The sequence below is a fragment of the Neomonachus schauinslandi genome, chromosome 10, assembly GCF_002201575.2.
Source record: "Neomonachus schauinslandi chromosome 10, ASM220157v2, whole genome shotgun sequence".
Classification (NCBI taxonomy): Eukaryota; Metazoa; Chordata; class Mammalia; order Carnivora; family Phocidae; genus Neomonachus; species Neomonachus schauinslandi.
Window position 1 is genome coordinate 104,991,000 of NC_058412.1, and position 27,073 is coordinate 105,018,072.

Consider the following 27,073-nt stretch of genomic DNA (forward strand, 5'->3'; position numbering starts at 1 on the left):
ATGCTTAATCCCCAGGTGATTGTGATAAAAAATCACAAAGCACCATCCTACACAGTGTATAGAGACAAAACAGGAACAGAAAAACCACTATAAAGGAGGAAGAATGAGTGCCTTCTGTGGGCATTTGTCTATAGCAGTTTTGAAGTCCTCTCTTGCTTTTTGATACAACACATTTTGGTTCTTAATATTCACAATTAAAACACATATAATTTCAATTTTTTATTTGAACAATTTTCCTAAGTCAAAATTTATATTTTTATCCCCCAAATGCAACTGAACATTTTAAATAAAATTATGTGGGTAAAAGTCTTGCATTACATTCTGATTACCATTTGTTAAAGGGCAGAAACACATGCGGATGCTTTGAAACGTGTGCTGAGGGTCTGCAGGGATGTGTGGCCTTCTTAGAGAAGATGAAGTAATTGTTTAACAACATTTTAAATTGTTTGATCATCGGAAATGATGTTTTAAGCATTTTATATCCTGACATAGCTTAGAACTTACAGATAGATGTCCTACTCTGTCTTTTAGGAAATTAGTTGAGGATTGAATGTTGACATTTATTGTATTATAAATTTTCCCCACTTAAATAATAGGAAGTAGACTTCCAATTTTTATTTTCATGCAGAATTTCTGATTCTCAGGAATGGATTCCTGCTAGTTAAGAGGAAGCGTTTCTTTACTTTCTTCCCCCTATGCTGTTCTATCTCTTTTGACCTCATTGTGTCTATATGTTGATTAAAATGTGGCCACAAGTTCTTAGACAGTCATTTCATTAAGAGTTGGAGTTTCTGTCTCCATCCCTTTGAGTCTGGGTAGACTTGAGACTGCTTTGACCGGGACGCCTGGGTGGCTCAGTCGGTTAAGCGTCTGCCTTCCGCTCAGGTCATGATCCCAGGGTCCTGGGATTGAGTCCTGCATCGGGCTCCCTGCTCCGCGGGGAGCCTGCTTCTCCCTCTGCCTCTGTCTCTCTCTCTCTCTCTGTCTCTCATGAATAAATAAATAAAATCTTTAAAAAAAAAAAAAGAGACTGCTTTGACCAAAAGCAGAGGAAGTGATGCTACATGGCTGCTGATGCTGGGTCATTAAAGTTATGTAGCTTATGCCTTGCACATTCACTCTTGGAGTGCTAAGCTATCATGTAAGAAGTCCAGGCACCTGAGGCTACCACGCTGTGAGGAAGTCCTAACAACGTGAAGAAACTTCGTGTAGCAGATGCTCTGGATGACAGTCCCAGCTGACCCTGGCCTTTGAGACATCCCAGCAAAGGTGTTAGATACGTGAATGATTAGCCTCTAGATGATTCTAACCCCCATCCATTCATGTCATACAACTGAATCCCACAGCACAGAATAGAGTAAAACCATCCTTGCTTGCCTTGTCCAAATTCCTTACATACAGAATCCATGAGCATAACAAAATGGATCTTGCTTTGTGTCACTAAATTTGGAATGGTTTGCCATGCAGCGTTGGATATCTGGAGCAGCATACCTTGGGTATATCAGCCACATGATTTTACTCTTTTCCCCAAGCTGTCTTATTCATATGAAAAGATTTATTGAGTATCATATTCTTATTTGGGTCTTGCTCTGAAATGGATTAACATATTCAGTTGTATTAATAAGGAACGTGAGGACTGTGTCCTAGATTTGATCCTTGAACGGAACTAAATTTGAACTGGCCTTTATACACAAACATCTTTTAAATTTTATATTGACAGGGTTTGGGAACCACTAGCCTCTCCAAGCTTTTCAAATCCCCAAATTTCTGAACTCTCTCTTTAGAGACTCTTTTGTGTTTTTCCACTGGAGAATCTTTTTTCCCCCCTGTCTATAATCCAGTCAAGCCTTTTTGAGTTTATTTATTTTTCTTGTAATAATTCACCCAATGCTGCCAATAGTAGCCAACTCATGTTGCAAATTTTGCTTTCCAACTCCTTCTCTTAATAGTACATGTTCATTAAGTACATAATCTGCCTCCAAGTTACTGCAAATGACATGAATAATAATGGCTTTGCCACTGCATGACATGAATTTTAATCCTTTTTCCCTTCAACAGGTTTCCTACCACTCACCCTAACCAAATACTTAATTTTTTTTTCTTTTTTGGTGACTCTTTCTTTAATTCTATGGTTTAAGTTTGTCAGAGTGTGTTGGATTATACTGCAGCAATAAAAACTTCGAAGTTTCAGTATCTTAAAACAGCAAAAGCTTATTCTTGCTCACACTACGTAGTCATTTTGGTCTGCCTGGAGGTTATGCTCTATGGTACTCACATTTGGGAACTCAGGCTGATGGAATTTGGAATATTGGTAGTTACTGTGGCAAAGGAAAAGGTAGCCCCAGAGGGTCTCAGTTAACAATTAAATTCTCAGTTGATAAACTATACTTCCACCCATGATTCCTTGGCCAGAACAGGTCTTACAGCCCAACTGCACCAGGACATTTCAGGTCATGCAATCCCAAGATGGGCTTAGAAGACAAAGAGACCTATTGGCCAAAGAGCAGTAATGACAAGCTCAGTGCACAAAGATCAATTCCAGATGGAAGAAAATACAGGAGAATGCTTTGATGACCTCTAGGGGAGTTTTGTAAATGAGACTAAAGAGCCCAAACCATCAGTAAAACTAATGAAAAATTTGATTACATTATAAAATTTAAATTTCTGTACAATAAAAGACCCATAATTAAAGAAAAAACATAGACTCTGGCTTTTGAAAATACTGTGGATTTGGTTTTCTAAAGAAAAAGTCTTTCACAAAACACCTATAGATATGAGAAAATATTAAAAGCATATTTTACAATGTGTTGCAGAAATGGCAAAAAAGTAATGGATATCCTTGAGAAGCCAAACAAGTAAACAAACACAAAAACAAGCACAAAGATAAAAACTCAAAGCCAAGCAAAAGCCCAACAGTCTGGTAAACAACGCTGAAGTTGAAAGTTGTCCAAAGGACATCTGTGAAGCTCTGTCCACTGAGAGTCTGAGTGTGCAGGGTGAGGAGACAAATAGCCACAGAGCCGTGAAGCCACGGAGCCACGGAGACTCCCATTTTAAGATAGGAACATGAAGGGCCACACCCTCAGTGAAAGGATAGTGGTGGTGAGTCAGGGGGTGGGGGGTGGGAAGGGAGGGGAGGGGAGTCCCTGTTTCCACATCCTGGACCAGGTAAAGTAGGAAAAACAAAACTGACCTAATAATTCATGATTACCAGTTAGTAGTTAAATGAGTTGTCACCCAGGTTCCTACTAACTAAGTGATCTAAAACATGTCAATTCAATCATCCTGCTGGAAATAATTTATAGTTATTTTAAATATAATCCAGGTATTTCTAACGGTATAAAAATGTTCATAAAATAATCAGGAATAAACAGACCAAATACTGGGTGAAAGCAAGATCCCAGAGAAGTAAGCAGAGCAACTTATCCCCCAAAGGTATATGTTGATCACTGTATTGGAGCTCTATTTTAAGAACCCCATGGACCTTGGGGAACAGCAAACAAACCATGCCACTTAAAATGTGGACACTCAAAAGGGTGTTGACTCAGGGCAATAGAGAAGCACAAGTAAAATCTTCACACCCCTCACCTCCATCTTCAGACCACCCCCATATGACTGCTTGTGAGGTCAGCCCTCCTGCATAGCATGAAAGAGGAAACTTTTCCAAAAGTTTCTAATGATTGCACACCCTTTCATCCCAGCTCAAAACCAGGACCTCAAGGGGTAACACATTTAGTGGATGAACCCCCCCCCAAAAAAATCCACCTAGCTCTAGGTAACTTGCCTGTTTAGGAATCGTCTCTAATTAGAACAAGGAGAGAAAAATAAAAGAGGGATAATAATAAGAGAATGAGGAGGAGGAAGAACAGGAAGAAAAGAAGAAGAGGTAGTGGAAGGAGAATAATAGGAAGGAGAAGAGGAAGAAGAAGAGGAAGAGGAGGAGGAGGAAGAGGAAGAAGAAGGAGGAGGAAGAGAAAGAGGAAGAAGTGGAGAAGGAGAAGAAGGGGAAAAAGAAGAAGACAACAAAGGAAACTGAGTGGAAGATGACACAGATCAAGAAAGAGAGAAGGGAAGGGTATAGAGAAAGTGTGAAGAAGGAAGAAAAAGAAAGGAACTGGAGAATATCTAACCACATTCTTTCCATCACACAGCTTTGATACTGACATTGGCATCTTCCTGTAGGAAAGAAAGCCAAGAACTTAGTAAAAATGTACCTTATATACGTACACCCACAAAGGATCTGTCTCCAAAGTATATAAAGAAATTCTGCCACTAGATCACAATAACAAATCTAATACAAAAAAAAAAAAAATTGCCAAAGACACAAGCAGGCATTTCACAAAGTAGAAAAATAAAAGGCCGGGCGCCTGGGTGGCTCAGTCGTTAAGTGTCTGCCTTCGGCTCAGGTCATGATCCCAGGGTCCTGGGATCGAGTCCCACATCGGGCTCCCTGCTCGGCGGGAAGCCTGCTTCTCCCTCTCCCACTCCCCCTGCTTGTGTTCCTGCTCTCGCTATCTCTCTCTCTGTCAAATAAATAAATAAAATCTTTAAAAAAAAAAAGAAAAAGAAAAGGCCAATGAATATGCTTCTAAAAGATTATCAAACTCATTAGTAAGCAGGAGAACACAAAGTACAACCACCATGAAATATTTTTTGCCCTCATGAGAGGCACTCTCTCCAGCTCTCCTGGCAGGTTGGTTTCTTGCTGGCATTGGTGCCTGTGATGCCAGCAACACGGCCCCTCCTGGTGCCTAGAAGTAGTGTAGGAGCCGAGATTGCACCAACCCTACACCTCAGGGAAGATGAAATGCCTCTAAAAAGGATAAAAACAGGAAATAAGACATTCTCCAAGCGATCATCTAAATCATACCTTAAGACCTCTGTCTGAGTGAAGACCCAGTTGAGGATACGGCACTTTTTTACAGCTCAGGCATTTGTCCTTGAAATGAAGGCAGAAAAGATCCCCATGATTTGGAAGGTGTCCAAGGGTGAGGCATGGTTCTGCTGCACATTTTATTGGGATAGTCTGAAGAGCTGGAAGAACGTTAAGATTTTACTGAGTCTAGTACAAGGAAAAAAAAAATCCCTATCTTTTGGCCATTGTGAAGGAGACTGCCCAAATCCAGCAGGTGCTATTACGATGGCATTTATAGTCCTGATCCCAGACTGGGGGGGGAAGGGGGGTATCATGTGGGCAAGTGCAACCTGTCGCACCTTGAACAAAGACTGAATTTGTTTTGTCACCTTCTACCCTCAGCATCTCACTTCACAGAGGCTTAGAGAGGAGTGCGTGTCTCTCAGAGAATGTAAGGTATTGAAACAATGTAGTTATCACAAATTAACGAAAGCTTTCTAAGCTCCAACCACTTCTTTTAGCTCTTTCCACCAAGAGATTAATTAAGCAAAGTGGGGACTATAGTTTATTCATGAACGTGGTACTCCAAATCAGCTGTCAGGCTGCCATTGCATAGAATGAGAGTGGATTTTTTTGTTTTCGTTCAAGCCTTTAAAAACAAAATCTTCCTTTATTCTCCATCTTGCCAAAGCAGTGGTTCTCACACAATCTTGTGCATCTAGAGTCACTTGGAAGGCTTGTTACAGTACAATAGCTGTAGAATTTCTGATTCGGCAGGACTGGGGTGGGAGCCTGAGAATTTGCATTTCTAACAAGTTCCCAGGTGAGGCTGCCGCTGCTGGTCCTGCTGGTCCAGGGCCACATTATGAGAAGCACTGGGCCTTATTATCTTCACCAGTTAGTGAAGATTAGTTTCACCAGAACTTGGTCTGCTTAAGGTTCATTACAGAATATTAAGTTGCCTCTGCACCAAAATTACATTAGTTGCAAGGTGCTGACAGTTTTAACAATTATGAAAGTTGCAAGTGAAAATGTCATGCTTTAATCTGCAAATTTTGAATTAGTTCTCCACAGAGTTAAGAGTCCTTAGATCAGGTTTCTCAGTGATTTCGGTAACTGTAAAACTGAGTTATTTCTTTTAAGATTCCCTTAATATTTTAACAGATATTTACATTCCAATAGCAATATTAATGTCATTTTACCTATTATCACACTGATGCAAAAAAGTAAGCATTTGTGAAATTTTGGAATAAACCTGTGTTTAATTCAATGCCAATCCTGACAGCTTAAAGCTTTTTGATTAAAGGGTAGGAAAGTGAGATCGGAAGGGAAGGCAGCTAACCCACAGGTTGGGTTACCAACCAGCTAACACTGCAGGCACCTGAAGGTGGCAAGAGAGAACTAGGGAAGTGGGGGATTTCGGGTATTTATGCACCAACTCCCTTGAGTCCTTGGTTGAGGACTTGATGGAGGGCTGTCCCCTGGAGCATTGACTCCTTAGCACTGTGGTCTGCCAAGTGGATGGACAAGCAGGGTCCAAGTTGAAGAGAACATTCTCGTACAGAGGTAGGCAGTTAGAATCCAGCTGCCGAATGGCTGGTGAGCAGCTTCAAGTGGAGGCTCCTAGACTGAAACCCAGGTCTGACTGATGTCAAAGCCATTGCTTTGTGAATCATGTCTTAATAATACAAGTCTTCCCCCAAGTGTTCCATGATTGAGTGAAATTTTAGATTGAGACCACAAGGTCTTTGGAATGGCACCTCCCTATATTCTCCCCAGAGTGAGACAAGACTCTAAGAATAAGCTGTAAATTTGGGCTTAATGTTCCTTGTTAAAGCCAAATGTTTATAATCAGCTGAATTTTATATTATAAAGAGACCCCGCTTTTACTGGATGCCTCATTCATTCCATAAGCTCTCTGTCACATGATATGTTCATGGTCCAAATGTGGAAGAAAAATGAGTGGGCAGCCCATTCAGGGTTTCAAGCAAACGCACATAATGTGCAGAAGAAGCAGCCTTAGCCAGAACTGAGCCAAGAGTGGATTCATGCAAGTACTTCTCTACGTCCTAAATTTTTGATGTGACAGACAACTAATCCCCTTCTCTTGCCTCCCAAGCCCACCTTCTCATGGCTTAGGTGTAGCTGTTCTTTGGCAGACAGATGCAAGTGAAATTGCAAAATCTAAGCATATATTTGCTCACTTAATGTAAGCAACAGAGAAGTAAATCTGAACTTTGGAAAAAGTCTATTAATAATTGACAAATAGTGGAATTAGGATGTAGAAGCCTAGGCAGGGAAAAAACCCCCCAAACCTGGGGTGACAGTAACCTGTGAAAATGTTTATGCGGTTAGTTTGTATCAGTGATTATGAACAACATGCTAAATCAATACTTCCAAAGTCTATATATGACTATTATATTTCCGGGGCAAATGACCAGGAAACGTTGGCTGATAATGTTGCAGCATTTTCCAGGTAAGAAAATTTATTTATAGTTTTAAAATTATATGAGGACATCCTACCAAAATAAGATCTCCAAGTTTTAATGTTGATGATGTGAAATTATTTGTCTAGATGGATGCTTAGTAGAGAGATAAAAAACTCTTGGGGCCATGAGAAGTCTTGGGCTATTAAATTGTTTTAAAAATATCCCAAGCCTGGGAATCTCAAACAATTGACTGACAAAACCAACCCTAATTTGCCTCACATGGAATTATGTGGATACTTAATTTAACTGTGTATAAAAATAGTGATGCATTCTGATGACTCTCTATTCTTTTTCTCTGAGTATAAGAGGGAGGGTCATCGCTCATGGTGTAGGAAGCAGTTAGCATTAAGTGCAAGAAAGCCATCGTATCTGGTTGAACCAGATCAGATTGTTGCCTCAAATGTTCCCATCCTGCCGCCTTTCCGTTATCATTCATTTTGATTACTGTTGTCTAAACTTTCACTTTAGATTTCAATTTGTCTCCATAGCATTAATCTTTCAACTTGGCTATTTCATCCCTCATCCAAAGTGCTTCACCTACCTCTATTCCCAAATTAGTTTTCCTTGCCTTTCATATTTCAAAGCACAACATGGTGGGTGTCATGGTTTATGTTTCCTCTTTGTAATAAAAATAAGAAACAAATTAACTTTAGAGGAGTGTTTTTCTCTCAGCAGTTATGAAATGGTTTATTTGCTGGGGTAGGGGAGGAGAGCCCTCGGTACACTATACGATTTCAGGCTCATCCATCTTACATCATAGCCTTTAGAAAAGCCAGCGAATATTGCGGGTGTTCATTGATGGTGATAAATTAAAGAAAAAAGGAAGAAAATATCCAGCGGAAAGATTCTGCCTTCTTTCTTGGCTTTGTCAGTCTAGAGAAAAATGTCTCAGAAATCACTTTTCTATGTGTACATCAGGAGAGAGGAGATTATTCTAACAAAAGTGGTCCCTGGCAAGCAGCACCAATGCACCCCCCAGGAACCTGAGAATGGGGTGAAGGATGGGATTTCCCCACCCAAACTTCCATAAACCTTGACTTTGTCTCAGATCTTCCCTGGAACCCACATGAGCTTCACAAATTCGAGAAGAGGAAGAAAAGGAAAAATTGACTAAGAGCGGAGGGGCTTAAAATTCTCTATGATCTTTTTTCAATCATTTAATGTTTTGGGCCTCTTCAAAGTTTTCTGCTCTTGGAAGATGTCCCTTCCTAGGCCCATAGTGGTTCTATTCATCAGGTAATATGGCTTACCTCTTACTAGTCTCCTGAAAACAACACTTTAACCCAAATAGGTCATTTTAACCAAGGAAATCTCAGGCCTCTGACAGGTTGGTGTTGCGTTGAATTTCTCAGGTAATATATAATGCTCAGGTGACCACCTATTTCCTGACCCACCCTTCAACCCCCTTCACCTCATGCTACTTAGTTAATTAACTCACATTTATTAGGAATCTCTGTGGGCTAGACTCTGTACTATGTGCCGAAGATAGAGCAATGAACCAGACAAAGTTCCTATTCATGGGAGCTTACCTTCACATTGATCTTTGACTTCCATAATGCTGGTGGGTTGAATAGATGCAAAGTGTCCCCAGAATGTACCCAGTAGAGGCCTTAAAGAGGGAGCAAAGGACTGCAGCAAATACAGACACCTCTGCAACCTGGAAATTCTAGAAAATTTGTGAGGCATAGAAGACAGTGTTGACTCCCAGTTTGTGAGGGGAGGAGTGCCTCGTGCTTGTGCGGGTCACATGGTACTCCAGTTGAATACTCCTGGGCTATGCATGTACTAAGTAACTTCAGGACAGAACACAGATCATGAGAACGAGTTTGCAATGCCATCCTTTCCATGAGCCTTGACCTTTCTCTTTTGTTCAGCTTGAAAGGGAAAAAATGGGGTTAATCAACTCTGGAGGTCGGCTGATGCTATTTTATTATCAACTGCTTGAGGAGTTTTTATATTGCAACAAATGTTAGGGGCCGTCGCCTACTTCAATTCCTCTTTTGTCGTGTAACTGCCTGTGACCCTTCATTCCTCACCTTCTAGCATTGAGCTGATGATGTAGAGCTCAGAATAGATTTCCTGCCAGGGTCCTGGTGGCTTTGGGCTGATGGGATGAAGCAAATCAATCTGAGTTCTCTCATCCTGATTCAAATGAAGACTGCAAAACAACCAAACCCCAGATAACCCGTTGTGACACAGTGTCAGGGCATTTTAAAGACATTTATGAAAGGTATCCGCCTCCCCCTCCCACAAGCACAACAAAGTGTCATTCACGGTGACCGCTGTTATCTCTGTGCTCCACTCTGACAACCACAGTTTGGAGTTCTGGGGACCTGGCTTACTTATGTGACCTCGCAGTTGCTTGTAAACATTTCTGGGGTAAGACTTGGGACTCTAATGTTATTGTAACCAAAAAATAATAAAAATAAAGTAAAATAAAATAAAATAAAATAAAATGCAAAAGGACAAATAAAGTCAAAAAGATGGAACCAGACTGAAGAGCATAATTTCCTATTGGGAACATGAAGCGAACAGCAGATGTCAGCTTGCTACATTTTGCTTGGCCTGACCTGATTGGGGTTAACTTAAAAAAAACAAAAACAAAGAACAACACAGTACATTGTTTCTCTTACAAATAAACTTAGTGTATCCTTCTCAATCATGGTCCATACTTTGTGGCTTCTTGTGAAATTATCATTAGTGGAAACTAATTCTACAATTTGGGGCATCTAGAAGTCCTGATGATATTAGAAAATGAAGCTCCTCGGGGGAAATTGGAGGGGTAGACGAACCATGAGAGACGATGGACTCTGAAAAACAAACAGGGTTCTAGAGGGGAGGGGGGTGGGAGGATGGGTTAGCCTGGTGGTGGGTATTGAGGAGGGCACATTCTGCATGGAGCACTGGGTGTTATGCACAAACAATGAATCATGGAACACTTCATCTAAAACTAATGATGTAATGTATGGAGATTAACATAAGAAAAAAAAAAAAAAGAAAGAAAATGAAGCTCCTTTCTTTCCTCACACTGAAAATGGCATGATTTTCTTTTAAATAACAGGTGGAAAAGCGGTAACATCTCTCACTTAATATTTGAGAAGCAGGGACGCCTGGGTGGCTCAGTCGTTAAGCATCTGCCTTCAGCTCAGGTCATGATCCCACAGTTCTGGGATCGAGCCCCGCATCAGGCTCCCCGCTCCACGGGAAGCCTGCTTCTCCCTCTCCCACTCCCCCTGCTTGTGTTCACTCTCTGGCTGTCTTTCTCTCTGTCAAATAAATAAAACCTTTAAAAAAAATATTTGAGAAGCAGTCTAAACTCACCTGCGGCATTTTAAGTATTCTCCTCATAGGCGTAAACACCACAAGATGGTTTCCATGACAGGTGAGTAGAGTAAGCTGCTTTTTGCTCTTGCGTTATGCAAAGTAGCTAACTGCCTCTTCTTTTTGAAGATTCATGTGGAAAAAGGTCTCACATCCCAGCTCTGTTCTGTCCTCCTCCTCCTCCTATCCTCTTCTTTGTCCTCCCTTCTCCTCTGCTTCCTCTTTCTATCTTGGACCTCAGAGCTGTGGCTTCTTCATCCAGACAAGTGTTGGCAAATCTATACACGCACGTGCACACACACACACACACACACACACAAGCACAACTATACACCTTGTCAGGAGAGTCACAGGCCTTCCAAAACCCATTTACACACCAAGGCATTCAAAAACTGGCTTGACTATTTAAATATGCTTGCTATGCAGTGTTTTCTTCAGACTCAGATCCCTTCCCTCCTTACTCCTATACCGCAATACCTCAGAGGCTGAGAGTGATCCAATTAAATGTTTTCAAGATCTCACGATATTAAGAATGAAAGGTAAAAAATGAGATAACAAAAATTGTGCTATTTTATATATTTGATATACGTATTTACATATATTTCATTTGATGTAAATGCTTAGAGTAAAAAATTAATGTGGAGAAATTGGGATGCAATAAGATCGTCTTACAGGACTTATGAAACATTAATTCACTGTGTTCAGTTGATGGGATTCAGTAACAGCACATGACTTTAAAGCTGGGTGTTCAGTGTCTTCCTTCAAATAGAGTATCCCATCATGGAGAGTGCGGACATCACCAGATTTTTTTGTAAAATTAAATGTGAGACTTTTGTTGGATGTGAGGTGTGGGTCAAAAGCCCTAAGAAAGGATTGCCCCTTCTACCCCACTTCCATTGCTCAGGCATCTTATTTTCCATCCTTTGAAAGAGGTTTATTATTCAATTGGTTGAATTGTTTTGCCGATCTTCATATCTTTTTTCCAAAGTGGAGGTCCTATAAGAGTACAGTCCAAGGTTATAGTCGGCTGCGATTTTATGTAAGATTGTGGAAAGAAATCATTTAAATTGGGGGTGGGGTTAGGTGGGACTTGGAAAGCTATTAGAATTACCTGACAAGGTTAGTTGTAATGGCTCTTCAGAAAATATCAAAATGTGGAGAACTTTTTGGAGAGCCCACACTTTCCACTCCATTGTTCTTACCTAATTTTGTGTGAAAATCGCATTTTGTGCACTGGTTGGTGAGTCTCTGTAGTGTCACCCTCAGAACAGAAAGTAGTGTTGGGGGGGGGACGGAGAACACACAGTTATTAAAGGGACTGCGCCACCACGTGGACAAGCGTAAAGCTACTGCTTGGAGATAGAAGGACTGAGCCTTGCCTTCTATGTAGGAACTGAACATTAAACAATGTCCTTTCTCTCTCTCTCTCTCTTTCTCACACACACACACACACAGCCGATGCCCTGCAGCTCTGTGTGTGCCCTTTGTAAAAGCGCTCACTGTTTCCTCAGCTCTAAGTAAATATTAATGCCTTTCAAGGCCAGCCTGCCAACGGCTATTAAAACCTTTTTCTCTCATTCTAATAATACACTTAGAGATGATTGGTAATAAAAACTCTCTTCAAGGCTTCTGCCTCCCCCACCCCAAAATGGAGATCAAAGAAGCATGCTGTGAGGGTCAGTCCAAAAGAAAAGACTTCCAGCAGCAAGGCACGTGGTGTGGCAGAAAATAATGACAATTATGACGTTCAAAGGAATTGCAGAGAAATCGCACAATAAAACTTCTTTATTATGCATTTCAAGGGCTGGATGTATTTACTTTATTATGTGAAGAAGGGTTAGATTACAGACCCAAAGCGACAGGAAGGCAGAATTTCTTCATCCGCTACAGGAAGTCGGTTGCAGTTAAGACTTCGGAGGTTCGATTTATTTTGGTTACTCCAATTCTAAATCACACTTCGCTATATTAACTAAAAATCTCAATTTCTCTGGAAGCAGAGCTCAATCTAGGTAATGAAAGCTGAGGGCTGGTTAGGTATGTATGTGGGTCTTATACACATGTTTATTGTCTTAGTGCTCATTAGAAATAGGGCTGTATTTCCTTCCCTTCTAATCAGTGACTAATGAGAGAAATAATCCTGAACCAATAGGACATAGAAATTTTGCTAAGAGGGAAGAAAACTTGTACTCCTGTAAACTTTACTGTTAAAATTTTGGTTCTTGGTTTATTGATCATTTTCATTGCAATACGAAAGAATTTCAGGAAGAGTCATTTAAGATCATGTTCAGGAGTCAAAAATTCTTCAAGCCAAAACTCCAGTTTCTGCCAAATAACTTTTTTGAGGAAAATGCTCAATTAAACTAAAAAAAATTATCTCCCCTCATCACCATACTTCAATGAATACTGACTTCAGTTTAAGGATTTCCAAGAAACCACATTATAATTTTAAAAGTAATTACCTAAGGAATTACTGTCGACTTCCAATTTCTGTCTGTTATATATATATATATATATATATATATATATATATATATATATAAAGACAAACTGGACATAGTATATCTGCCTTCCATGTTTTTGTATACCATCTTCAGAATGACTTGGAGGAAGTGAAATGAAAGCTCTGTTCACACAAAAACATTTAAGTGAGTGTTTATAGTGGCTTTATTCATAATTGCTTCAAACTGGAAATGTTGCAAATGTCTCTTAGCTGGGGAATGGGCAAACAGACCGGGGGACCTCTGTACAGCGGATTACTATTCATCCACCAAGAGGAACCGATGATGGACGAATTGGCTACATGGGTGAATCTCAAAAGCACTATGCTTTTCGTGAAAGAAGCCAGACTCAAAACGCTACATTATATATGATTCCTTTTGTATATTCTTGTGAAGTAAAACTATATGGACAGAAAAAGTATCAGCGGTGGTTAGGGGATTCTGGGGGGTTTGCTTCTCTATATAAACTTGAGAATTGTTTTTTTTTTATATCCTCACAAAATGATTTGCTGATATTTGGACTGGAAAAATGTTGAATCTACAGATCAAGTTGGGAAGGATTGACATCTTAACAATACTGAGTCTTCTACCCATGATCATGGATTATCTCTCTATTTATTTAGTTCTACTTTCTTGGTTTCACTGCAAAAGGAAATGGGGACATTTTTCAAGGTGGTGGTCTGTTCTGGACTGTCTTGGCACTTACACAACCACATGCATGTGTCAAATCCTACCATATGTTAATTACACCTCACCAGGAACAATAACTTGTGAAATCCGTTATTCTCTTATGGCTAACTTGCCATCTTCACAAACATTAAAAACGCCCCTTTTCTTTAACCTTGTAAAGTAATTTGCCAAATGGGAGAAATAAAAGGACATTTTCTCTTTCTAACTAAAATGAAATGTCAAAGCTTTGGTGATGATTTTAGAATTCTAAAACTTTTTTTTTTTTTTTTAATTCTAGATGGAAGCTATATCCACGGATGCTCCGGAATGTTGCCGAAGTAGACCTGTCGACTTCCATTTTGGGGCAGAGGGTCAGCATGCCAATATGCGCTGGGGCTACTGCCATGCAGTGCATGGCTCATGAGGATGGGGAGCTTGCAACCGTGCGAGGTAAGAAGAGAGTCTCACCCAAAGGGACAGAAGAGGACTAACATTTAGTGACTTCTTTCTCTGTATGCATCAAGCAAACACTTCCCTGGATATTTTTATACTCACAGAAATTAAGCTCATCGACATTGCCGTCCAAATACCTGTTCTTGCACATTCTGCTCCTCTAGGACTCTGGGCAAGATACTCTTGGTGCCTCAGTTTTATCAGCTATAAAGTGGGGATAAAAATAGTACCCATCTCCTTGAGTTACTGTCAGGATTAAATGAGTTCACACATATAAAGTGCTTAAAATAGTGCCTTACACAGAGTGGTGGTTCAATAGCTTTTAGTTATATTATGTGTATTAATATCCACATTTCAGAAAATGGAGGTCTGAGAAATTGACTCCCCCATGGTCATACAGCTTGGTAGTGGCCGAAATGGGATTCAACTTCATAGCTACCTGATTTCAAAGCCCTTCCTGCTTCCCCAAACCACTTGATTCTCCCAAGGAAACAGCAGATGCAGAGACCCGGTTGGTTGAGTTTTCTGTCATGGTTTGGGACCACTATTCTGTTTTACGAATGGGTTATATTCCCAATAGAGTATTTCTGCCTTAGGAGAGAGAGATGAGAAATTCAAGTATGATGTAAAGAAATTCCTTATTAGGGCTAATTTATTAACTTCCCAGTCCCCTAGCAACTACGAACATTTGAAGGTATGCACAGTGATAAATCTCCCCACCCTGCTTCAGAAACTCATATAAAAGTTGGTAATGAATTCTATCTGACTTCTTTTGATGCTAAGCAGGGAAGGAAATTCAGGCCCAAAGAGCAGGAACTAAATACTATTTTAAAGCATTTTAGTTCAAAGTATCACAGATCTTAAGGATTTACTTCCCTTCTTGAAATGTCTGCCACAGAATTCTGCCAGGGATATCAGTATGACCCAGTGGTTGTGCTGGACAGACTTAGGTTGGAGTCTAGAACTTTTTTAATTCTAGGACCACACACAGAGAAGTGGTCTTGGGGCTCCAGCCATTTGTCTATGGTAATCCTGAAATATGGGCAGGGAGAAGGGGAAAAGAAGAAGGAAACCAGTATCTATCCATTTACAGTTGGGGTGAGAGAGGCCTTCCCAAGCATTCCATAGATAACAACCATTAAAACAAAAGCCAACAAATCAACACAAACCCCAGAAACTTCCATGCTGTCAAAGTTCTATAAAAATTGAAAAAACAAGTGGCAAACAAAACAAATTGAAAAATTATGAGGCTGCAAAGTGTTAAGGACCTTTCCTTGTGAAGAGCCCTTATACTTGAATAACAAAGTAACATCTAACCCCAAAGAGATGAAAAGATGTAAGTGGAAAAAGACAAATAGAAAATTCATAAATGGACACATGAAAATGGCCAATAGACATATGAAAAGTATTCATTTTCCCTAGCTGTCAAATAAATGTTAAGTTATAACTATACATTTTATTTTCTGAATATCAAGTTATTATTTTCAGATTATACGGTGTGTGGAGGGTGGAAGGAAAATGTGCATTTTCACATACCAATAGGAAGAGCATAAAGTGGAATCGTATCTCTAGAAAATCATTTGACAATTTTTAACCAAAGCTTTGAGGGTGTGAATTCCCAAAATGGGGTGCACTTTTTATTTGCCCCTCAGGGCCCCCAAAATCTCTTCCACATATTAAAAAACTGCTTTCAGAAAAATACACTCTGTTCACACTTTGATGGGAGTGAAAGTCGCCCTTTTTACTTTGCTGAAGATATTTTTGTTTTAAGCTTTATGCAGGAACCTCAGAAATGGCTCAGAGGTCAGACTGGTAACATAAATATCCAAAGAGGGATGCAGTTAGGAAAACAACAATGAAGGCTCAGTGGTGGAGACGGTCGTGGTGGAGATTGCAGGTTCCACGGAAAGGGGCAGCCGCATTTCAGTGCTAGCTAACTGCGGCCCCGAGGGAATGAGGATGTGGGGTTACCAAATCTTCCAACATTTCAGGAGAAGCCAGAAACCTTGATTTTTATGTGTAATCTCCTGGTTTTTAAATGTTGGCAAATAAATCAAAAATTCTCTAAAACACTGTTTGGGGCAACAATGTGTGGGCCAAAGCAAATACTTTTGTGGGCTACAAGTGTCCCCTGGGCTGTCAGGCTGGGACACCTGATTTATGTGGAAATTCACCACTAACTAGTTTCACTTCTGTGGCAGGTCATTTTCACTCTCTAGGAGGATTACCTTTCCTCACTGATAAAGTCAGCTGCTTGAGCAAGATCAGCGGTTTACTTACCATGCCCTAAGGAGGTCAGGATTGTTCCCAGGGCTCTCAGAGAAGCTAGGTGTGTCACTGAGCACAGAGCTACTCCTGTTGCATGCTGGGATTCGGCAGGACAGACAGGACAGTTCTTTAAAGAAAGAGTTCTGCTAACAAAGGCAAGAACAAAGACCAAATCTCCACAATGAGAAAACGTTGGAAACCAAAACCAGAAAATTTCCAACAGAAAGATGATCTTTACCATTTTTTTTCAGGGTATAAATAAATGATTTTGTCCCCATTTAAGATTCCATTAAATAGAGAAACCATTCAAGGTAGACAACTGCCCTTCTGAGATCCCACCCCTTTCCTCTACCCCCTGCCTTCCATGCCAGTCCTGGAGAGTGTAGATGCTGGAATGAACATTTGTATGCCTTTGATTTTCATTTCTCATAGCTGCATGCCTGGGATAGAGGAAAACAAGAAGACATTTTTATTTCTGGATCTTGCTGAAAACACAAATAGATGTTTATGCCACACAAATTAACTTTCATGAAAAATGATGATAGCCAACATTTATTTGGCAATCAATGTGTGTCAGGCAATTTACATTTATTAACTCATCTATGTCTTACCCATCTTAAAACGTGAATCCAAAGCCCTAAGGATCTTTTTCCAACTCCTTGCTTGTGGAAACTGAGGCTTGCAGAAGATAAATACCTTGTTCTGGGTTATTAATCACTTGTGCAATGCTGCTTATAAGGTCCTGGTCAGTGACTGATATTTCCAAGTATCATTAACTGCAGCAAGAACCCTAAGGCAAATTCTATGTTATAGTCTTGGAATATTAACTGCAAACATTCTATGTTTTTATAGTTTTATCCCTTTAGTTTTGAGAGGATGGAATAAGCCACAGAACATGAAACTCATTAGGAAATAAGGGCCTTGAGCAAAATTCAGGAGCATAAATAAAGGGGCTTGAATTTTAAACAAAAATTAAAACTCCTAAAAGGACACCTGGGTGGCTTAGTCGGTTAAGCATCTGACTCTTGGTTTCAGATCAGTTCATGATCTCGGGGTCATGGGATTGAGCCCCCCATCGAGCCCCATGTTGGGCTCTGTGCTCAGCAGGGAGTCTGCTTGAGATTCTCTCTCCCTCTCCTATTGCCCCTCCCCCCACTTGCGCTCTCTTTTTCTCTAAAATAAATGAATCTTAAAAAAATAAAATAAAATAAAAACAACTCCTAAAAGTCTTTTAGGATGGAAGGAAACTGGGGTCCTGGGTGGCTCAGTCGGTTAAGCATCTGCCTTTGGCTCAGGTCATGATCCCAGGGTCTTGGGATCGAGCCCCACATCGGGCTCCCTGCTCAGCAGGGAGTCTGCGTCTCCCTTTGTTTCTCCTGCCCGCTCATGCTCTCTCTCTCTTGCAAGAATGAATAAATAAAATCTTAAAAAAAAAAAAAAAATGGAAGGCAACTAACTGAGAAACACTGAGTGGAGAGCAGTTTGCCATGTACTATGTTTTAAATAAGAAGACATTTATTGTACTAGATGATTTAGTTAACATTTTAATAATTGACAACTGTTATAATAGCTATGGAGCCATATAAATGCCTTTACTTATAATGGCATATGCATTTGAAACTCTATTTGATTGTTTTTTTATTTATGTTTTATTCTTATGAGCTTCAGGGATGACTACAGAATCATGTCTACAAATACTCAGCGTGGTGAAGGAAATATCAATGATAAGCATGAACCCCAGTGCCATATAAAGCAGGTAGCATCCTTAGGTGAAATTTCCATCTCGCAATAGAAGTAAAGCATCGCTGACTTTTCAAAGAACAAACAAAATGCTTATTATACCACAGAGGCTTTTAGGACATTATCATGGCAATCTCTCTGGTGTTAGGCACTGCGGCTGTAGTGAAATTTTATTTCAGCCTCCATGGAACTACATGAGCTCTTTTGCTTCATTTAAACATGAGGAATCAAGAGGAAAGAGAAGAGATTAAGCGTTAATTCATCCGTTTGCTTCTGACTGTTATGTGCGCAAGCGCCACACGAGGGAGTGCCGGGACCTCAAATAGAGAAAAATTAAAACCGACCTAACACGTTCCAGGAATGCTCAGCATATTAGCAAATTCTTAGTAAACTGTCAAAAAAAAAAAAAAAAAAAAAGATTTTAAAAGAAATTCCTGCCCCTGGATGCAATTAGAGGCTACCACACAGGATTTGATGGGCCATAAAACCATTAAATCTAAACACTTTCTTTTTGAGCCTAAAAGGCCAGAACATTCCAAAGTGAAGTTTTGGGACTCAGCTATGACTTGACCACCTATTAAGGTGCAGGTGAAACAAATTGCAGAGTAACACAAAGAGCCTTACAGACCCCAAAGAACTGAATTAGGGTGTAGGTGAGAGCTTTAGCTGTTGAATTTTCTGGATTTTCCGAGATTAAGTGATCGACTTTAACATTGAGTGAAAAACCATTCAGCAAGAAAAATTGTCATTTCCTTTGCTCCAGACCCAAATGATGTATTTTTGAAAGCTTTATTGATTTATATATTTATGTGTTGTACTAGATGACCGAGTAGATATACATTTCAGCATACCTATGAGGAAAATATCCCCATTATTCTCAATTTTACCTAAATCCAGGAAAAGCATGAGATTTGCTTTAAATGAAACTTTTATTTTTTCTGAAATGAGTGCCTTTTATGCACCAGATGCTGGACTTTACATTCCTGTCATTAATCCTTACAATAGACCTGTGAGGTAATTATCGTTTATCATTCTCCTCATTTGACAATGGAGGACAAGGACGCCCTTGACCAAAGTCTAGGGCTGGTACATGATGAAGATGGGGTGTGAACCAAGATCTGTTTCACTCTAGAGTCTGATCCAGTTATTTGTCTTCATCCCATGATTTTATCCATTTTCACTGAAAAGAAACAAAGCTAAGGAGGAATAAGAAGAAAGGACAGTTCGCTAAAACTTTGTCCAAATTACATCATTAAACATTTGGAAAGGAATACCTCTTGGTTTCATTGTAGTAAAAAAGAATCAATTCTTTTATTTTCATCTTTATTTTCAACCTATTTCAGCTCAACTTTATGTTTTGGACGTTCTTTTCCAGCAGTTAAAATTCAGTGGACCCTCTCTTTCTGCATACACAACTCACATACAGTACATATACATAGACACACACACACATATATACACACACACATACACATATATTAAAGGATTATGGACCTTCTTTGTATATATGCAGGGATATATATAAAAATGGGTCACTTATATCTAAAAATTTTCCAAAAAATGATAGATTCAGTGTTGCAATCACTTTGCACTAAGACAAACTTCCTCAATCAAAAACAGCTAGTAAAAAATCAGACTCTTACTACACTGAAGCCCAACATCAAATGGTCCGATTTCTAGTGTCTCACACCAGAATTTAAGCTCTTGGGCAGCTATCTTGAGAGCTTGAGATTGCTTCTTCTCAAATGATTGGTGTGCCTGATGACATTAAAGCATGACAGCAAGAAGTCAGAGGCTCCCTGGTGTGTCCTGACACTGAGGTTGTTATACTTTGGGAGGTTGATTGAGGTCAAGGGCAGGCTTGATCTTCCTTGAACCCGTCATAAAAGACATCTCACTATGGTGTGGTCTCCGTGTGATCTGCCAGGTATGCCAGGACCTGACAACTTAATAAAATGACAGAATAATAACCTGGGGATCATTACAGTAAAGCTGATGTTTTAGTCTAACGCAGAGTTCTGCCCCAGAAACAAAGTGGATGCAAGAAAGGGAGAACACAGATGTCATTGGGACTAACTGTTTCTTGCATATCTTTCCATACAATCAAAAACAGCTCTGCAAGTGAGTGACCTTGTGATCCCTCAAGGTTAAACTGCTCCTGATTCAGACAGTGGACCATCTCGAAAGCACTAGAAAGATGAACTCTGGTTTCCTGGTCTTTCTTGGCAGTGTTGAAATTGCTTTGGTTCTCTAAATCATAAATTAAGATTTGTTTGACCGCTTCTACGTATTTCACACAGAATTGTAGTGGAAATTTCACAACATTATTTTTCTAAGTAATCACAAGAATGATTTTAGCCATGCAGACCATAATATTCACCGCCTCTTTAATAAGCCTGTAAATGGCAGTTCCTGTGTGAAGAAAGGATGTTACAGCCAGTGGACGTTAGGGTGCACATTTATGCAAACACTTTAGTGGGTCAGACGCTGAGTTTCGAACCACACAACTGCTTGGTACTTTGTCATTGCATATTTTCCCCATTGCACAATGACTTCCTGTGCAGAGGACAGAATGCATTTTCTCAACAAAATTTTCACGAGACGGCACAGCTGTCTTGGTGACTAAGTTTTGCAGGAGTTTTTTAATCAAAGGCACCTATAAATAACTTTAGACACTTTCATCATGCCTGCCCCCTTTTCCTTTAAACACACAATTTTGGAGACTTAACTCACCTTTCCCATAAAGGAGAACTATTTTCAAGGTAATAATTTGGGCCCAAAGTAGCACATTGCTTAATCGTTCTGCTCTAATCTGGGAATATGATTTGACCCACACGAATTAATGCTTCAAATAATAGACATTTACTCCCACTGATAACTACGGGTTTATATTTTCCTCTGTTGTGGTGGTGATGGTGGTAGCTGTGGATGAATATCATTCTCAGATGTATTATCATTCCCCTCCTTGTCAAGCCTGGCATGATAAACTTCAGTTTTATTTGGTGATTCAACATCTTATTTATATGTGTGAGACGTTGGACTGGACATTAAACATTTGGAAGCTACTTCATAATCAGTAAATTGCGCTGACTCAACTTTGAGAAACTTCTCTCTCCCTCATCTTCTGCCATTTTATTTTTATTTTGCTGTTTATTTTTGCTTCTAACCTAAACTCTAGGAAGCTGGGCAAATTCTAGATAAGCAAGGTTATAAAATACGTCTGCTAACGGTGAAATGTGCCGGGGACTGTTACTATAATGCGATTTAATTCCTTGACTTCACAACTAGCAAGAGTTGATGCAGAAGAAAATGTGGCACATTTACCTGTGCCCTCCTCGAAGGGACACCAGTGCAAAGGACAGACAGAGGCATTGGCAGGAGGTGACTGGCAATTGGCAAGCTGGGAGCCAGTCAGTCCCCACCTTACTGCCCCTGGTCAGTTTGCTATAAGGTCCTGGTTTTCTGGGCTCCTGGGTGGCTCAGTTGTTAAGCGTCTGCCTTCGGCTCAGGTCATGGTCCCTGGGTCCTGGGATCGAGCCCCACATCGGGCTCCCTGCTCAGCAGGAAGCCTGCTTCTCCCTCTCCCACTCCCCCTGCTTGTGTTCCCTCTCTCGCTGTCTCTCTCTCTCTGTGAAATAAATAAATAAATAAATAAATAAATAAATAAATAATCTTTACAAAGAAAAAAGAGAGAGAAATGTTTCCATTAAGGCTTGGTGGAAAACGAGACCCTGCCAACATCTAGAGGCACAATTGCCTTTCTTAGCCATAGGGGGCGTTCTGCCAGTTCCTGCTGTTTTGCAAACCTATTTACCTGTTCTAGCCCAGCTGAATCATTGTACATTGGAGTTTAGGATTTATATTGACTCTAGAGGTGGTTGCATTTATATCTAAGATGAGTTGATGTAAATCTCAGTGGTTGATTACAGTTTCCATAGTGTAGAAAATTGAGTTAACTCTACTGAACGGCAGTTTGGGGAGGCAGAACTACATTTAATCTGATGGCAGATTATTGTAGACCCTTGTAGCATTTCCCCACCCTAGCGCATGTGATTTAACTCTAATAAAAAACTTTGTCGTGGGTACGTCCCAGGATAACTTGGATTCTGTTAAACAGAATGCACCAATATTTTCCAGTAGCCCATAGCCCGTTCTGGGGTGTGTGGGAGGGGCACGATTGTGGGTGATAGTAAACAATGATATTAAACTCATTTATATCCATATTATTATACTTACAGTTTATTGCAAATAAAGTAGAGAAACAAAAAAAAATGTAGTGAGAATTAAAAAAATTTTATCCCAGATATTATTGTTGATGGCTGATAAGCAAATGCAGTCAGTCCCTCAGATCTACTCAGATCTACTCTGCAGACCCTCCTTGGAAATCTGCAGACAGATAAGGGGTAGAGGTGGGGGCTGGGGAAAGGCATGTTTTTGTCGCACCTCTTAGATTATTTGCTGTTGTCTTGTCCCTGGCTTTCCAAAGGAATGTGTACCCCGGGAATGTAGGGATTCTCTGCTTTGATATTCTCTTCCTATATCAGCCCTATCACAGAGTTCCTCGGCCTGGAGAAGATTCTGCTCTCTTTTGAGAGCTTTCTTGCTTAAGGTAGTGAGCATTTGACGCTATCTCTGCAAAGAGGAATGGGTATGTTGATCAAAACCAACGCAGGGAAAGGCTGGGTGTGTAGAAGATTATGAGCAATGATAAGAAACCCAGGTCCTTGGCAAAATTCTAAATTTCTAAGGCTATCTAGGACTTCTTTTTCCAAATGGTGTTAGGCATTCTCTCACTTAACCCTTTACAGTTACATGGCTTCGGAGTTTACACAGAAAATGTTCACAAACCTTGCCTCAGTGGGCTGTCCAGCAATGCCATGAAGGGGACAAGAAAGCACCTGTGGTTATAGATATTTTGCAGATGAAATGTGCCTCACGGATGGCAAGGCTGGGGCAGGCGCTCAGGCCTTCTGACTCAACCCATTATATTGTGTTGTCTATTCAAGAGATATGTATTATCACCTAGGTCATTTCTAGGGCTTTATCTTCAATGCTTTAATGTCCACACCTTACTCATGTCTCTTTTAGTGAAAGGTGCGTGCATGTATCTCATATGCATTTTTTATAGCAATGGCAATAATGTATTACTAGTGTCCCTAAATAGAGAAAAAAAATCTGAATACATCTAGAGCATTAAAAGTTTATTCTTTTTTCTTAAGATTATTTATTTATTTATTTGAGAGAGAGAGAGAGAGAGAGCACATGCAGAGGGAGAGGGAGAAGCAGACTCCCCACTGAGCAGGGAGCCCGATGCGGGGCTCGATCCCAGGACCCTGGGAACATGACCTGAGCCGAATACAGACACTTAACCAACTGAGCCACCCGGGGCACCTCCTAGGTGTTTATTCTTGAAAATATATCTTAGGGATGATAAAAGAGGGAGGGAGTGGAAATAAGGAAATAGAATTGTGAGATGTCATATGGGATCAGTGTTTACTTGATGGTGTATCTTCCTGGATACTTTATCTTTAGGATAAGCTGACTATAAGGAAAGCCAAGATTTTTAGAATTGGATCAACATTAGGGGCAAGAGCCCAGTCTTGTCTTTGCTATCTCAGATGTGATCTCCATTTTGCTAGGAGCTGTGGAAAAGCAGCATGCACCGGAGTCTTACGTCATACCATGCAAGTGCACTGCTGTCCCTGTAAAATGAAATCTGAGAGTTGCTGCTTTTGAAAGCCAGAGGTCAGTTTCATTGTGGAAAATGAATGGGGAGAGAAAATGGACTTCAGAAACATTTGTGCTTTCAGCACTGGACTAGGATAACTCTACTTAGACTTTCTTAACAAAGTCTGATTATGCCAAGTCATTTATAAAATCAAGCCTGCAATTTTTGTCCCTAGAAGAGTAATGTGAGCTAGAAGGGAATTACGTTGATTTCTCAGGCAAAAATGACATTTGAAATATTTAGCAACCAGTACAACAAAGCCCTTTAACCGATTAGAAGAGATGCTCAGAGGCTCATTTCTAGTGCTCTAACAGCATCCTGAATGCCCCCAGCTCTGCCAGGCATTGACCTTTAAATTTCTGGAATGTACATGTGGGGGAGGGGGGTCAGGGGTTTCCATGAGGAGAGAAGGGAGTGATGCCACATTGAAGGGACTCAGAAAGGAGGGTCATTTACTTCAGAGCCATGGTTATTTACCAGTTGGAATGGAAGTGCTTCAGTGTTTTAACAGGCAAATTTGTGATTGTCTCTTGGAATGGTCCTTGCAAAATCCCAGGGTCCCTCATCTCATTCTCACATAAAGCTGTGTTGAAAACCATGGATGTAATTCATCAGTAATTTGCCTTTATCACGGCACATAATCACAAGTGAGTGGGGATCACAGTGGTCAGGAATATACATTCCAAGGAACATGAAGCCTTCTAAGTTTTGCCCCTGTTCTCTCCTGAGAGTAATATCTTAGCCTCAACTCATAAAATGTCAGCACAGACTCTGATATTCTTCTTGCATCTAGGAGACTCTCTTGGAGTAAATTCATTAAATCACCAAACATTTACTAAATGCCTACAACTGGAAGCATTGGGAACTTAGGCTTTTGAGGATCCTTGACTCAAAATTTCAGCCCCATATGATTTAATCATTGAAGAATAAACCTTGAGCACCAAAAACATCAGGAGTCATTAGTACCAGAGCCAGGAGACTCAGGAAATAGATGCCATCGGCTGGCCTTGCTTTTCTCTGGACATGCCTACCCAGGAGAAGTGGGCAAAATGTTTGTGAAAGTTGACACCTCCTGCAAGAGTGATCGCTTAAGGATTTTAATGGTCTTTGTAGAGTGTCTGTAAGTGTTTTTTATGAATACAAGGAGATCTTTTTTTTTTTTAAGATTTTATTTATTTATTTGACAGAGAGAGACACAGTGAGAGAGGGAACACAAGCAGGGGGAGTGGGAGAGGGAGAAGCAGGCTTCCCGCTGAGCAGGGAGCCCGATGTGGGGCTCCATCCCAGGACCCTGGGATCATGACCTGAGCCGAAGGCAGACGTTTAACGACTGAGCCACCCAGGCACGCCTACAAGGAGATCTTTTTGAGGATTTTTGATCCTTATTGACAGAACAGCTGCTCATCTACATGATGGATGCCTTTGTGTAAACTACAAAAAGATGTCCCATCACTTGATGGTCCTCTTAGCTGAACTCCTTTGTGTAGCCACACCCTGCACAGGCCGTAAGTAGCACGTCCCACCCATAGGGTTCCAGTTTCCTTGCCTTCCCAGAGCTATTGGCACGGGAGCATCCTTGAGGGATGTTGCAAACCTATTCCCTTTGGGTACCATGGCCCCAAAGGATTAAGGGAGTGCATTTATCTATGCTTGATACCAGGGAGTCTTGTGGGCATCTGAGCATTCTAGAAAGATTGTTGCCTTGGAGGAATGGTCAGACATGCTGGGTTCTCATCCCACTCAGCTCTCCATTTCTGTGGGGCCTTAGTTAGGTCACATCCTCTTCGGGACATATTTTCTTTACGATAAATTGTTGGTTAAGGGATCCTGACCTGATCAATGTCCCCTGGTATTCCTTCCAAACAGCAGTAGATGACCTAGAGTTGTTTTCCATGTTTATAAGTCTTAATGAAAATCAGACAATGGTCTAGATGTTCATATGTGTTATTACTTAATAAAATGTGGTTTTTTAGACACTATTTTGTAATTCACGAGTCTCTTGAGAGAATTTCTCAAAGGCCCACTCGGAGGGGACAGATTAGCGACCCATGGACAAGATCATCCCCAGTTTAGGTCTTCTCTATCTGAACTGTCACCTGAACAACAGGGATGAAAAACACCTTCAAATGCATAGGAAAAGTAACATTTATCAAAAACAAAATCCATTTTATTGCCATGTGAACTTAGAGATTTACTACCAAATGATACCGCTACTATTTAAATTTCAAAGTGTGGTACAAGGGACAGGCAGCATCAGCACCCCTGGGAACTAGGTGGAAAGGCAAATTTTCAGGTCATATCTCAGACCCACTGAATCAGAAATTCTGGGAGGATGTCTGCACACTGTGTTTTCAAAAGTGCTCCAGGGGGATCTGGCTGTCCCTTAAAGTCTGAGAAGCAAGGAAGCATTTTAGCTTCTCAAAGTAGTGTCTTGAATAACACATCGCTATATTCTCAGCATCACTTGATGAGTGTCACTTGGACAACTGTTTTTACTGCCATTTGATATATGTCAGGCACACAGCTAAGTTGAATGACTCAGGGTCATTTAGTCAGTTTTATATATTTATTATTGTCTCTTGCCATATTTGGTATTTGGCATATAAACATTACATCAGTTTCTCCTCCGCTAAAGCCGACCCCAGTTTTATAGCCTTTTACCTATTTTTGGTGAAAAGCCTATCACCCATGTTCTTTCAAGTTCTCTAAGACAATGGGTGGGTGAATCTAATTTATTACTTATTTTTCACTTCCACTGCGCTCATTTTTTGATATCTTGCTCAAAAGATTGTGAGGGAACAGCTGTCTACTTGGGGTATCTAGCATATGTATTTTATAAAATTTAAAAATACAACAGAAATGGTAGAATACACCTTGAACAAAATTTTTAAAGATAAAATTTTAGAAGTTAAAAAGGAAGAAAAAAATTTAACTCACCCATAATTCTCTGACCTATCATTAGCAATCAGTTTAGGGTTATATACCAATAATCACATTTGTACAAATGTGGAATTATGTTGTATGTGTCATTTTGTAGAATTTTTTGTTTTTT

General features: G+C 40.2%; 1 protein-coding gene across 1 annotated transcript in view; it reads left to right on the forward strand.

Moving 5' to 3' along the window:
* The first annotated feature begins 7,194 nt into the window (after nucleotides 1-7,194).
* Nucleotides 7,195-27,073, forward strand: part of HAO1 (hydroxyacid oxidase 1) — a 49,597-nt gene continuing 29,718 nt past the window's right edge. Inside the window, exons 1-2 of the mRNA XM_021688911.1 lie at nucleotides 7,195-7,331; nucleotides 14,131-14,282. Of these exons, the coding sequence (XP_021544586.1) occupies nucleotides 7,195-7,331; nucleotides 14,131-14,282 (289 nt within the window). The remainder of the gene's footprint in view (nucleotides 7,332-14,130; nucleotides 14,283-27,073) is intronic.